At 37.1% G+C, this 14,438-nt stretch overlaps 1 protein-coding gene across 1 annotated transcript in view; it reads left to right on the forward strand.

Moving 5' to 3' along the window:
- The window catches only part of LOC127428028 (uncharacterized), a 38,737-nt gene that overhangs the window by 14,502 nt on the left and 9,797 nt on the right, over positions 1-14,438 (forward strand). Inside the window, exons 6-10 of the mRNA XM_051676053.1 lie at positions 10,588-10,893; positions 11,174-11,221; positions 11,335-11,382; positions 11,492-11,542; positions 12,703-12,753. Of these exons, the coding sequence (XP_051532013.1) occupies positions 10,588-10,893; positions 11,174-11,221; positions 11,335-11,382; positions 11,492-11,542; positions 12,703-12,753 (504 nt within the window). The remainder of the gene's footprint in view (positions 1-10,587; positions 10,894-11,173; positions 11,222-11,334; positions 11,383-11,491; positions 11,543-12,702; positions 12,754-14,438) is intronic.

A 14,438-nucleotide genomic window follows, 5' to 3' on the forward strand; every position in this document is an offset into this window, starting at 1 on the left:
AGTTGGCTATAAGCCGTGTCATTGTGACCAAAAATAAAGAGACTGACCTTAACTGTTCGCTGTCTCCTGACTCCTCCATTGCCCACGAACCTAGAGCTTTCACACTGCGCTAAAACACCGGTGTCCAAGCGTTCATTCAGTTGACTTCTAAAGGTCATTCTAAAGGTACAGTAGGCTTCCGGTGTGATGGCTCCCTTTCTACATTTTAAGCCAGCATGTCCAATTATGAGTATAGTGTTCAATTATTTTAGAAAAAAATTGCTGAAATTTTAACAAGATATTATTTTCATATTGTGAAGGTTGTAGAAGGCTGCTATTAGATATGCTGACTTACTCTAGGTGAGATTGTGATGTGGAGTTATACATATACAGTACTTAATTATTAAAAAAACAACAACAACAATGTAAGTTAGTCATTCACACCACTGGCAGCCTGCTACAATCTTTGTATGTAAAAATTACATCTGGTTGAATTTTTTTTTTATTTTTATTTTAAAATGTGTAAAAACCAGTTTTTTTTTTTTTTTAAGTTAGAACATGCAAGTTGAATGAACGCTTGGATGCCACCAACGTTTTACCACAGTTTGTGGACTTTAAGATGGTCTCTTATGCACTAGATGAACCATGAGACCATACCGTAGATGAACATTGTACCTAAAACTAACTTTTCCCGCTCACTGTTTTTAATCTCTGTGTTATAAAGTTTCTTGTTACTGTTTTCCCTGAGAGAAAAAACACTCCAAATTATTTAGTTTTTCAGTCAGTGGCCTTTTGGCATGGATTTTTATATAATCAGTGGACCAATCCTGAAGAAAGGATAACTCTCATTCACACAGCCAATCAAGTGAGAAACAAGGTTATAATAGTTTAGAATTTTCATAGTTTTTCATTTTCAATTTTTCACTCTAGTTTAGTTTAGTTTTGTTAATTCTTTGTTAGTTTTAGTTTAGTTTTTCAGTACATTTAGTATTTATATTAAGGGATATTGGAGAAGGGGGTTATGTGACGCCATGCAAGAGGGAGACGTGTGAGCAACGAGCTCTGTGCACTTTGCTAAATTTATGAGTTATAATATGGTGAAATTTGATACACCCAGTTACACATTTGCTCTTTGAGGCAAAACATGGCAAAGAAGTCAAAATCCTCGTGCTCTGGAGACATTAACACTTATGTGTTCTGGATGAAAGCCCCGACAGGCCTACAGACCGGGGACTCGATTTGGATGGCGCTGCGGGAGAGGTGATCCAGCGTCCGTTGTCCAACATGTCGGTGATGTTGACGAAGGTTCTTGCTGACTTGGAGGATCTCGCTGTAATACGTCAATCGATTACGGCGATGGAAATAAAATTCTCTGAGATAGTTACAAGAGTGACTGATGTTGAGAGACGAATCGATTTTCTGGAATCTTCGGAGAGGGAATTAACCGCTAATCTGCCCGCGACCAAAGTTGATTTGGAAAATCTCCTTGAAAAGCTTGAAGATCTTGAGAATAGAAGCCACAGAAATAACGTTCAAATTGTTGGAATTCCTGAGCATGAGGAGGGCAGAGATATGGTGAAATTCCTAGATGAGCTTTTCCCAGGTCTGCTCGACATAACAGGCCACGAGCTGGAGATCGAGCGAGCTCACAGAGTCCCAGCTCACAGATTTGCTGAGGGAGATAGGCCCTGATTGATCCTGGCCAGATTTCTGAGATCATCCGATAAAGATCTTGTGTTGGGCCAGGCAAGGAGCAAAGGGAAACTTTCTTGGAAGAACCATAATATTTTCTTGTTCCCGGACTTTGCGAGTTCAACAAGAGAGAAATGCGATCGGTTCAAGGAATGTAAGAAACTCTTACATCAGCGAAAGATCACTTTTGCTCTGTTGTTTCCGGCCAAACTGAGAATAGAAACGAAGGTCGGTCGCAAAGTATTTACATGTCCCAATCAGACAAAGTCTTTTATTGAATCAATGGGTGAGCAAACCACTGGGTGTTTCTCATGTGAGTGGGTCGACTCGCTGTACTTACTCTGGCTTTTGAGGAAGCTGGGCGTCATTTTGGTTTCTTTTTGCTTTTTGCGTTGGCTCCGCCGAGCAGCTGGAGCTTGTTTTGTGAATAACACTTTTCCTTAAAGAAACTTTTGCATTGACGAAAGATTACTTTTGCATTGACGAAAGATTACTTTGCTCACACAAAGGATGTCTTTTATAAAGTTGACGGATTGTGTAAGTCATAGTATATACTTTTATGCGGCCTCCGAGTGAATTGACTCGACCATCCGGGGAACCGGGATGCCGGTTTTGTTTCTTTTTGTATCGGTTCCGCCTAGCGGCTGAAGCTTGTTCTATTGAATAACACTCTTTTGGAACAGATGTGGATTAATCTGTTCGTTCTTCGTGCTTATTCCTCCTGCTGGCTGTAGTTTGTTTTGATGAATATTTTTACGGGACATTGGAATGATTACGTCATCTGTTGAACTCAACAGCCGGCTCACTGAACATTCGTTTGTCTGTCCGAGGAATCTGAACGGTTTTATATCAGCTGGAATTTGTTTTGTGGAAGATCACACCTTTGAGACAGTTCTGTGAATGAATCAACACGTTCTTTGTGTTCATTCTTCCTACTGGCTGGGGTTTATTTTACAAAGTATTTTCTGTTATGTAATTTTGCCTCACAAATTTGTGAAGCAAAATTGAGCAATCTGATGGCAAAGTTGTCGTGGGAGCTCGTGGGCATTCGTGGACCTTTTGAGTTTAGAGGGATTGTTGCTGGTTGGCGCTTTCGTGCGCGGGGTTAATGTGCATGTTTTTCTTTTTTCTGTTTGTTTTGTTTGGGGGGAAGTTCAGGGTTTGATTGTTTCACTAATGGGGAATGTGGTCTGCATAATTTTGTTTTTGACACACAATTAATTTTTTCTACTATATCAAAATGTCAAATGTTAATATGAGTGTACTATCTCTCTCCACATGGAATGTAAATGGGTTGGGGCACCCCATAAAAAGACGGAAGGTTATTACTTTTCTTAATTGTAAGAAATATGATATAGTGTTTCTTCAAGAAACACATCTCTTCCCGCAGGAAGCTGAAAAATTTGGGAAGATATGGGGTGGACATATTTTCTTTAGTGCTGGCTCAAGTAAGAGCAAGGGAGTCATTATATTGATTAATAAACATCTACAATTCAAATATCTCAAACAGATTAAAGATAAATTAGGAAAAGTCATTATTGTTTTAGCTGAAATTCAAGGGCAAAGGTTGATTTTGGCTAATATTTATGCACCTAACGCTGATGATCAGGGTTTTTTTTATAGATCTTGAAGGGATGCTGCAAACCTCTGGCACTCCTCATGATATAATATTGGGAGGAGACTTAATCTTTTGATGGACTCAGTCCTTGATCACAGTGAAGCAAAAGTGTGTAAACCCCCTAGAGCATCATTGACGCTTCACAGGATGTGTAAAAATCTTAGTCTTATGGATATTTGGAGACTTTTGAACCCATCTGGTAGGAACTATACATTTTTTTCATCAGTCCATAAGATTTATTCTAAAATAGATTTTTTTTTTATATCCAAATCCCTCATTTCATCTGTTGTTGATTGCTCAATTGGAAATATCTTAGTCTCAGATCATACCCTGGTGAGTTTAGAGGTGTTGCCATATACAGAAAAAAAGAAATCATATAGTTGGCACCTTAATGTGTCCCTTTTGCAAAATCCTGATTTCCAACAAATGCTAAAGACTGAAATCAGTGTTTATATGGAGACCAGCTGGTCCTCAGTATCCTCTGTGGGCGTGGATTGGGAGGCACTTAAGGTGGTTCTTAGGGGTCGGATCATACAGTATGCCTCATTCATCAAAAAATCCAAAGCACGAGAACTCGTGGAGTTGGAAGAGAATATTAAAAGTGCAGAGGAAGAGCTGAAGCACCGTATTACAGCTGATGGCCTCAGAGAATTGACCCAATTGAAATATAGATATAATACTATTTTGTCGCGGAAAGTGGAGTTTTGGTTATTCAGGGCAAGACAGTCATACTTTGAGTCGGGTGACAAAGCAGGGAAGCTTTTGGCTAGATATATAAAGCAGAGAGAGTCTCTTTCTATCATTCCCTCAGTGAAATCTGCTGGTGGTGAAATTGTACCTTAGCCATTGATATTAATAATGCTTTTAAAGAATTCTATTTTGATCTCTATAGTTCCACGTCTTTGTCTACTGATGAAGATATTAGAAACTTTGTGGAACCATTAGATCTTCCTAAACTGAAGATAAAACTTGATTCTGAGATAACCTTGGAGGAGCTTGATGAGGTATTTAAGTCCCTACCTACTCGCAAGGCTCCAGGGCCAGATGGTTCTGCCGCAGAATTTTTTATATCCTATGCTAAAGAACTGGCTCCACTTTTGTTAGAAGTTTATACTGAATCATTAAAGAATGGAAAGCTTCCTCCAACCATGACACAAGCCTGGATCAGTCTGATTCTTAAAAAGGACAAAGATCCTAGCGAGTTTAAAAGTTACCATCCAATCTCCCTGATACAACTAGATGTAAAAATATTGTCAAAAATTCTGGCTAACCGATTAAGTAAGGTTATGACATCTCTTATACATATAGATCAGGTGGGATTTATTCGGGGCCATAGCTCTTCTGATAACATCAGGCGTCTCATCAATATCATGTGATCAGTAGCGAATGATCAGTCTCCGGTCGCTGCCATTTCACTTGACGCCGAAAAGGCGTTTGATATGGTAGAATGGGATTATCTTTTTAAGATTTTGGAAATGTATGGGTTTGGGAGTACATTTATTGGTTGGATTAAGTTACTTTATAGACACCCTGTAGCAGCGGTACAAACAAATGAATTAATTTCAGATTATTTTACTCTGGATGGGGGCACTCAGCAGGGTTGCCCTCTTTCCCTTTTATTGTTCTGTCTTGCCCTGGAACCATTAGCAGCCGCGATAAGAAAGGAGGATGATTTTCCAGGGGTGGTTGCGGGAGGTGTGGCGCATAAGCGTTTGCTTTACGCAGATGATATTTTATGATTTGTCTCTGAACCTACTAGATCGATGCCTTGCCTCCACAGAATTATTCAATCCTTTTCCAAGTTCTCAGGATACAAAGTCAATTGGTCTAAATCCGAAGCTTTGGCTCTGACAGCCTACTGTCCAGTAACGGTTTTCCAGCCGGGCGCCTTCCAGTGGCCCAAACAGGGCATAAAGTATTTGGGGATTTTATTCCCAGCAAATTTGTCTGATTTAGTTAGTGTTAATTTTGACCCTTTAATAAAAAGTTTTTCAAGTGATGTGGGCAGGTGGGCTTCATTACATTTATCTATGATGGGGAAGGTTAATGTTATTAAAATGAATTGTATTCCAAAATGTAACTACCTGCTACAGTCTCTCCCTGTAGATGTCCCCCTCTCTTATTTCAAGCAATTTAATAGCATAGCGAAGTCCTTCATTTGGAATGGTAAACGTACCAGATTGCATTTTAATAAGTTACATAGGCCAATAAACAAAGGTGGGCTAGAACTACCCAAGATTTTGTTTTATTATTATGCGTTTGGCCTCAGGCATTTGGCTCATTGGTCGCTTCCACCTGAAAGAGCCCCTCCCTGGTTTTCTATTGAACAGGAAGTCCTTGCCCCTATTTTGCCACTGCAAAGCCTTTCTATCAAAGTAACCGGAGAAGTTAAATCACATCCCGTTATTTCACATTTGCACATGATTTGGACAAGAGTGGCCAGAGTATTTAATTCGGACATTTATTTAAATGTTGCGTCAAGCATATGGCTGAACCCCAAATTATGTATCAACAAGTCCCCTTTCTGCTGGTCAAAGTGGATTGTGAGGGGGGTTACTACACTTGGCGACCTGTATGAGACTGGAGTGTTGAGATCTTTTGAGAATTTGGTTCATCATTTTGGGATTCCCAGATCTCAGTTCTATAAATATTTACAGCTGCACCACATGCTCTGTACTGTTTTTGGGAGTAGCACACACCCCCCTAAAGTGGCAGGTGCTTTAGGAGAGGTGATTGCTGGTTTTGGAAAAGGTCATGAAGCATCAGTGTATTACTCCCTGCTAATTCAGAGTTTGGGGGATGGAGCCTTGACTTCTCTCAAGAGAGTATGGGAAAAAGATTTTGAATTTGGTATTGGAGGATGGAGTGTGGACTAAGATTCTGAAAAATGTCAAGTCTGTATCTAGAGATGCAAGGGTTCGCCTTATGCAATTTAAGATTTTACATAGATTTTATTGGACCCCCTCTAGATTATATAGGCTTGGTCTTAAAGATACACCCACCTGCTGGCGATGCCAATCAGAAGTTGGAGACACTACCCATGTCTTTTGGTGGTGTGTTAAGATCCAGGAGTTTTGGTTGAGGGTTCGGAGTTATTTGTGTGATGTTTTGAACATTCAGGTTTTGCTTTGTCCCAGACTCTGTATTTGGGGTGATGGGGCGGTCATGAATTTAGGGGATAATCACATTAAAAATTGGGTTCTGACCAGTCTCATGATCGGCAGGCAAGTAATTTTAAGGGGTTGGAAGTCAAGTGGAGCACCCTCTTTTTTGGAGTGGTGTGTGGAAATGGGGAGGGTAGCTGCATTTGAGGAAGCGGTAAGTAGAAGGCTGGGGTTTAGGGACTTATTTGTTAAAAAATGGGGCAAATATTATTTTTTATTTTTTTTTAGTGGGGTACTCTCGGGGAGGGGATGTGGAGAGTGTAGTTTAGTTTAATCATGTATGCTTATTATTATTTTATATATATATATATATATATATATATATATATATATATATATATATATATATATTTATTTATTTATTTATTATTGTATTTTTTTAATTTTGTGTGTGTGTGTTATGTGGGACCACAGGGATGTTCGTTAGGGGTCAGGGTGGGATTGTATTAGTGGGGATTAAATGTAAAAGTTGATTCTTTATATATGTGTTGAGTTTTTCACTGTCATGTGCATATGAATCAATAAAAATGTTAATAAAAAAAAAAAAAAAAAATTTAAAAAAAGGGATATTGGAGAATGGGGAAAACAGGCATTTGTGTAATATAGGTCGTATTGCTGGACTCCCCAATGTCCAATTTGTAAATAATATTATTGCGGGTGGCCTCCAAGTAGGACATGCTTTGAAATGGCCCTGCTGAATGTACACTTACACAATCAACTCGATTCTCTGCGACAGAAACGTAAACTGTGCTGGGTAGGGGAGGGGAGGATGCTATTGTCATATGGTAGTTATATTATTTTAATATTATTTTACGTACAATAGTCAAATAAAGAAAAGCCTCCATCTCTATGTAGTTCATTCCATTATCTACAGCAGGAGTGCTCACACTTCTATGGAATGAGATCTACTTTTCATGCTATTGCAGTAATATCTACCATGCACAGTATAGAGTATATATATTGTCACAATAGCAATATTTCTGTAGTTTGTTAGTGAGATTTTACAATTCTTGATACCAGATTATCACAACAAATAATAACACTAACTATTTTATGTAAGAATTGTACTCAAATAATTATTCAAGACTACTAAACAGTCAGTAATAAAATAACAATACAGCAATAAATAGAAATAAATTAAAAGTAATAGAACAAAAAAATAAAAAAATTAAGAAAACAGTGCTTTTGTTAACAGCTTTAAATGTTTTTAACAGCAGTATCAAGTAAACACTCAGAATGAAATGCTAAATAAAACTACTTCTGGTCTTCACTGTATAATGTACTGTATAATAATTTTAAAGCTAATAAAGTTATTCAGCCAAGAACAGTGAGTGGTTTTCCCATTTAAAAAAAAAAAAAAAATGTAATGGTTGTTTGAAATTAACAACACAGAGACAGCAGCAGGTCTATTTGGTTACATCAAGCCTGATGCTTTGATACAAATCAGCTTTTTCCACACTGTTTATGTTCTCTTTAGATATAACTTTACGTTTACATGAATACCTCACCAAGACGGGCATTTTGGCGGAATTTTGAAATGTATTTCAGGCGGGTATCCGCATTACGAACGTAATCTCGGATCTCGGATCACACGCGTGTGTAAACTCACAAAAAGCCGCCTGTCAGTAAAAGCGATCAGCTATTATTAGATCCCTGGCGAATTATAAAATTATGCGCTCTGGATTATTTTTAACAGCAGAACAAGGATATGAACTTTGTAATAAGGCCTTGGCTATATCACAAATATAGCAGGTTATTTTTTCGTTATTGACATTCAGGGTACTTTTCTCTTTTACTTGCCCCTCAAAATTCCACTTGTCCCAGACAAATCACAGTTTGACATGATAAGACAGAATCAGTGAAAACACTGTTATCTACCTGTTTTGCCTCACTGGTAGTGATTCTCGCTCTGTTGCTGATGCAATGGCGGGTTTAAAGGTTTAAAAACATACCGCAACACAATCGATATTTTATTTCAGTCAGTTTCAGAGCCATTCATTTTTAGTTTAGTTTAGTTTTATTTTATCCAATTATGCTATTTATTTTTTTTTTATTTCAGTTTTTTATTTTTTTTTTACATTGAGATTTCGTTTTCATTTTAGTTTAGGGTAAAACACCGTTTCCGTTTCGACTGAATTGCTGCTGTATTTTCTGAAATGCTGTTGTGTTTTATTATTTGTTTTTATGTTTCTGAATTGTTATTTTGTCTTTGGATTTTAGATTTGTTGCTTTGCCCTTCACAGCCACCGTAGCCTCTGAATTACAGCTGTGCTGGTATTCTGTGCAATAGCAACTGTGTATATGACATTACATTTATTCAATAGTTATATGAACAAAAGGTCAATACTGAGTAACTGAAATTTCAGGCACAATTTGACCAGCCATTTGGTGTATTTTTGCTCTTCCAACCGAAATTGCGAGTTGCCAGTTTGTGAACCATAGTATGGGAATCCTATATAGTGAACAGTGACAAGCAGAGTGAGACAAACATTATCTAGTGATGTGATATTAAACATCAGCACTGTTGGAATGCAACTTATCCAATCAAATGAGTGAACTGGAACTAACTCTTTAATTAATTAATATATAAATCCGGAATACACTGTTCTGAAGATTCCCATCTCAGGAATCGGGGTCAGTAACCATTAATTTGTTGAAGAAGCAAGAGCAGTGTCTGTACACTTATTGTGATTCAGTCACTACAAGATCAACTTTAAGGAGAGACATCTGCTTTGAACCTATACACACACACACACACACAGCTCTGGAAAAAATTAAGAGACCACTGCAAAATTATCAGTTTCTCTGGATTTACTATTTATAGGTATGTGTTTGAGTAAAATGAACATTTTTGTTTTATTCTATAAAGTACTGACAACATTTCTCCCAAATTCTTAATAAAAATATTGTCATTTAGAGCATTTATTTGCAGAAAATGACAACTGGTCAAAATAACAAAAAGATCCAGTGTTTTCAGACCTCAAATAATGCAAGAAAACAAGTTCATATTCATTTTTAAACAACACAATACTAATGTTTGAACTTAGGAAGAGTTCAGAAATCAATATTTGGTGGAATAACCAAATCACAGCTTTAATGCTTCTTGGCATGCTCTCTACAGTCTTTCACATTGCTGTTGAGTGACTTTATGCCACTCCTGGTGCACAGATTCAAGCAGCTTGGCTATGTTTGATGACTTGTGGTCATCCATCTTCCTCTTGATCACATTCCAGAGGTTTTCAATGGGGTTTAGGTCTGGAGATTGGGCAGGCCATGACAGGGTTTTTATCTGTTGGTCCTCCATCCACACATTAATTGACCTGGCTGTGTGGCATGGAGTATTGTCCTGCTGGAAAAAACAATCCTCAGAGTTGAGGAACATTGACAATGTTCAGCTACAACATTAAAACCACCTGCCTAATATTGTGAAGGTCCCCCTTGTGCTGCCAAAACAGAGCCAAACCGCATCTCAGAATAGCATTTATCAGAGCAGTTATCTGAGTTAACGTAGACTTTGTTTGACAAAGTCTACAGTATCTCAGATAACCACCCTGTAAAATTGTGGTGAGAAGAATAGCAGAATGCTATTCTGAGATGCAGGTTGGTGCTGTTTTGGCGGCATGAGGGGGACCTACACAATATTAGGCAGGTGTTTTCTTTTTTTATTTCAGTTTGGCATGCCCAATTCCCAATGCACTCTAGCTCCTTGTGGTGGCATAGTGACTCGCCTCAATCCGGGTAGCGGAGGACGAATCTCAGTTGCCTCCGCCTCTGAGACAGTCAGTCCGCACATCTTATCATGTGGCTTGTTGAGCGTGTTATCGCGGAGACCTAGCGCGTGTGGAGGCTCACGCTATTCTCCACGGCATCCACGCACAACTCACCACGCGCCTCACTCAGAGCGAGAACCACATTATAGTGACCACGAGGAGTTTAACCCAACGTGAATCTACCCACCCTAGCAACCGGGCCAATTGGTTGCTTAGGAAGCCTGACTGGAGTCACTAAGCATGCCCTGGATTCGAATTTGCAACTCCAGTTGTGGTAGTCAATGTTGTGGCTGATTGGTGTATATTTTATACTGCAATACTGGTTTTATGAAATAGTGAGTATTTTTTCTTTTTTATTCATTAGGTCTTTCTCAGGCCAAGTTAACAGAGTCTGCTTCAGTAATTAATGAAAGAGAAACAGTGCAGCTGAACTGTAAGAAAACTGAGGATCAGAAAATGGAGATAGAGAAGTGTATCTTCAACATTAATGGCAGAGAAAATAACATGAAACAGAACACATCATGTCAGCTGTCACTCACTGGCTCTGAGATCATTATTTGGTCAGAAGAACAGAGGTCAACTGTGAACATAACCTGCTTTTACAGTGTGAAGAAATCACAAGTTCTCATACCATCTCCTCACTCTGATCCAGTCTCAGTAAGAGTCCTGAGTAAGTTTTTTTTATCATATCTTGAAACAACTTATTATCATCTGTTTAAAGTAAACTTAACCAATATACTGACTGTAAAAGATACATATCAGAGTTTCAGAGTTTTGAAGTAATAGGCCTAAATGGTATTTTAAATTTTTAATAATAATAATAATAATAATAAATATATGTTGGTAAAGAATAGTATAAAACATTTTCAAGGATTTAAACCTTCAACAGCAAATTGACCTTTAAGTTTGTTAATATTTTTATTACTCTTTGTGGTAAATTCTCTCTGCAGTTTCAACACCATCTACTGCACGTGCTGCTAAAATGGCAATGACAACTTGTGAGTGAGTTTGCAAATCATAACTTGTACCTGAAGACAACAAAGCTTTACATTTTGCTTTAAAGTTTGCAAATGTTGTTACTCCTTGTAATGGTGGTAAATTATTTCTGCAGTTTTAACACCATCTACTGCACATGCTACTACAATGGCAATGAAAAATTGTGAGTTGGCAAATCCATATTTCTTCTTGAACACAACAAAATTTAGCTTTAAAATGTGCAAATATTGTTATTTATTTCTCCTTGTAATGCGTGTAAATTCTCTCTGCAGTACGAACACCAACTACCACTGCTCATGCTACTTTAACAGCAGTGAAAACTTGTGAGTAATCCAGTTTGTGAAGCAAAACTTGTACAGTACCTGAAGACAATAAAAATGCATTTTTTTATTCCATCTTGAATGACCTCAAAGTGACCATCGTTATTTCAGGTTCATTATACCTATAGACAGGGTTGGGGAGTAACGGAATACATATAACAGGATTACGTATTTAAAATACAAAATATAAGTAACTGTATTCCACTACAGTTACAGTTTAAATCATTGGTAATTAGAATACAGTTACATTCAAAAAGTATTTTGATTACTGAAGAGATTACTTTGCATTTTATTGTCATTTGTTTCATTTAATATTTAGTCCTTTCAGATGGAAAACATTTATACATATAAATGATGCGATCCAAAGTGCATTTGAACAGCGGTGAAACACTTTCTTAAGATGTGTTACATTCATATGAGCAGACAGAGAAGTAAGTTTGAAGTGAATTTGGAACAGAAGAAATAGAAATAAACCTTGTGTAAATTGTCAGCTTTACGCTAAGCTAAAATGCTATTTCTAGCCATTTTACATGAACATGTTACCAGGCACGATCATATTTTTTTATAAAGAAAATTCACTTTAGATCATAATTCCTTTTTTTTCTAGTAAGACCTTTGATATTAGGGCAAAATTCATATTCTTGATAATAATTGATAATAAAATCGTATTCTTGATGAATAATTGATAATAAAACTGCATAAGATATTTAGGTTTTTCAGAGAACGTATTTTTAACGTGTATTTTGTCTTACTGTACTGGCAGAGATTTATAGTCAAAACAAGTGAAACAATCTACCAGTGCTGAAGAAGTAATCCAAAGTATTTAGGATACGTTACTGAACTTGAGTAATCTAACGGAATATGTTACAAATGACATTTTACAGCATGTATTCTGTAATCTGTAGTTTCAAAATTAACCCTCCCAAACCTGCCTATAGAACATATAACACAATTTTTACATTGTTATTTCAACAGCTTTAGCTGTAATGACCATTTCTGAATTCCATATATCATACCAAGCTTTTTTAAAATTAAGAGACAATTCTCAAAAATCCTTTCACACTTTTAACAGTTGCAATATCTATCTGTATAACAAACAGGACTGTAACCTTTGTTTCAATATCATACAATTTGCAGACTTTTTAATATTTTTTTATTTGTAGATTTCCATCCCAAGGCAACCATACCAACAAACTTAAAAAAGGGTACCACAAGTAAGTTTATCCACTGCTCTTCAATGACTGTATACATGACCGGGGAGAACTAAATCATTGCTGTCTGTGAGTCAGATTCAAAAACACATCTATGATCCATTTGCGAAGCTTATTGTAAACAGGTGTATTGGTAAACAGTGTAAAGCAGGAAGCACACAAAAAAGTCAACAGAATGACAGTCTTTCATACTGCTATAATGCACACAGTATACTTCCTTGTCTTTTCCAACTTAATTGGATATAAATCTCTTGTGTAGCTGAGACCATGTCCTGTTATTTCACTCGAAAAATGACTGTTCTGTTAAAGAAAGATAGTCTGGGTCATATTTACTTTTTTATATCATAATTTTATTTCAGAAGTCTTTGTCTTAGTTAATTTTGGATCTATCCACCACTTTCCAATTTGGCAGTTTCTCTGTTATCACTATAATGTTAAAAACACTGCTAATTCAGTAGTTCATATGTTAATATAATCTTGTATAGAAGAGGTAAACTTATTTGGCTTGCTGTCCGTATACTGGAGGGCTCGGAGCTCGAGACTCAACTCAAGTCCTGATTACCCCCCGGACTTTACTTATTTAGATAAATGATGAATCTAGAAAACAAGTGTAGATGGGGTGGAGGAGGGATGTCAGGAGAATTGTCACGGGAAGCAGGTAAGCAGCGGCTTATATTCTCCTACTCGTGGGCCGTGATTTTTCAGATTAAAATTAACATGCTCCTCCTGAACCTCTGTTAGTTTACTCCATTTAGAGTTTTATACCAGTCTTTCCATACTCGCAATGATTTCAAAACTGCAACAAAAAGCTGTGAGTAAAATAGCATTTTCAATCCCATTTACCCAAACACAATGTGCCCTAGCTGGTAATTTAAAGAACTACATCTTTTATGCTTATTCTGAACTAAATATCAGAATAAAATGTTAAACAGTAATCCTTCATTTTACAGTGATATAATGAAGATGAAAACAATGATGTCACTTGATTAGTCTTACATTTAAGGGCCTATTTACACTTGGTCACTTCATGCGTTTTTACTGATCGAATTGCTATCCGATTGAATAAGCACATTCCATTTACACTTGGCCACATCAATGTGTCTCTGCCAAATGAATATAAATCTGATCTTCAATCCCCATGCTATATGCAAAAAAAAAGAGTTCACCTCCCTGATTATGCTAATTATGCTAATAAAGATGTGATTTACCATCAGAGATTCTTTTAATTACTGAGATAACAACCTCCACGGCTCTATCATAGAAGAGAGCTTAATGGTCAACTAGCATGTTACGACAGTAAATAACCATTTGCGGATATTATACAAATGAAAAGGGAGCCATAAACTGACACCTACCTGTCGCAAAATTGTCCGTGACTTCTCTTATAAAACAGCAATTTTATCGAAGTAAACTCCACATAGTCCATTCCAAAAGAATTGTTTAGTATAAAACATGCTGAAGATTAGCAGACAGGTGCTGAATTCATTAAGTAATGAGCTGTTTCCTCACAAAAGCAGGTTATTCGGCACACTGAAGACATACATAAAACATACATACATAAAAAAATGGTCTTTTCTCTCCCCGCCAGTGTACCGCCATAGTATATCGTCTCGGTTACGTACGTAACCTCGGTTCCCTGAGATGAAGGGAACGAGACTATGCATTCTGCTAATGCATATGGGGAGTGT

Source organism: Myxocyprinus asiaticus, chromosome 37 (assembly GCF_019703515.2).
Source record: "Myxocyprinus asiaticus isolate MX2 ecotype Aquarium Trade chromosome 37, UBuf_Myxa_2, whole genome shotgun sequence".
NCBI lineage: Eukaryota > Metazoa > Chordata > Actinopteri > Cypriniformes > Catostomidae > Myxocyprinus > Myxocyprinus asiaticus.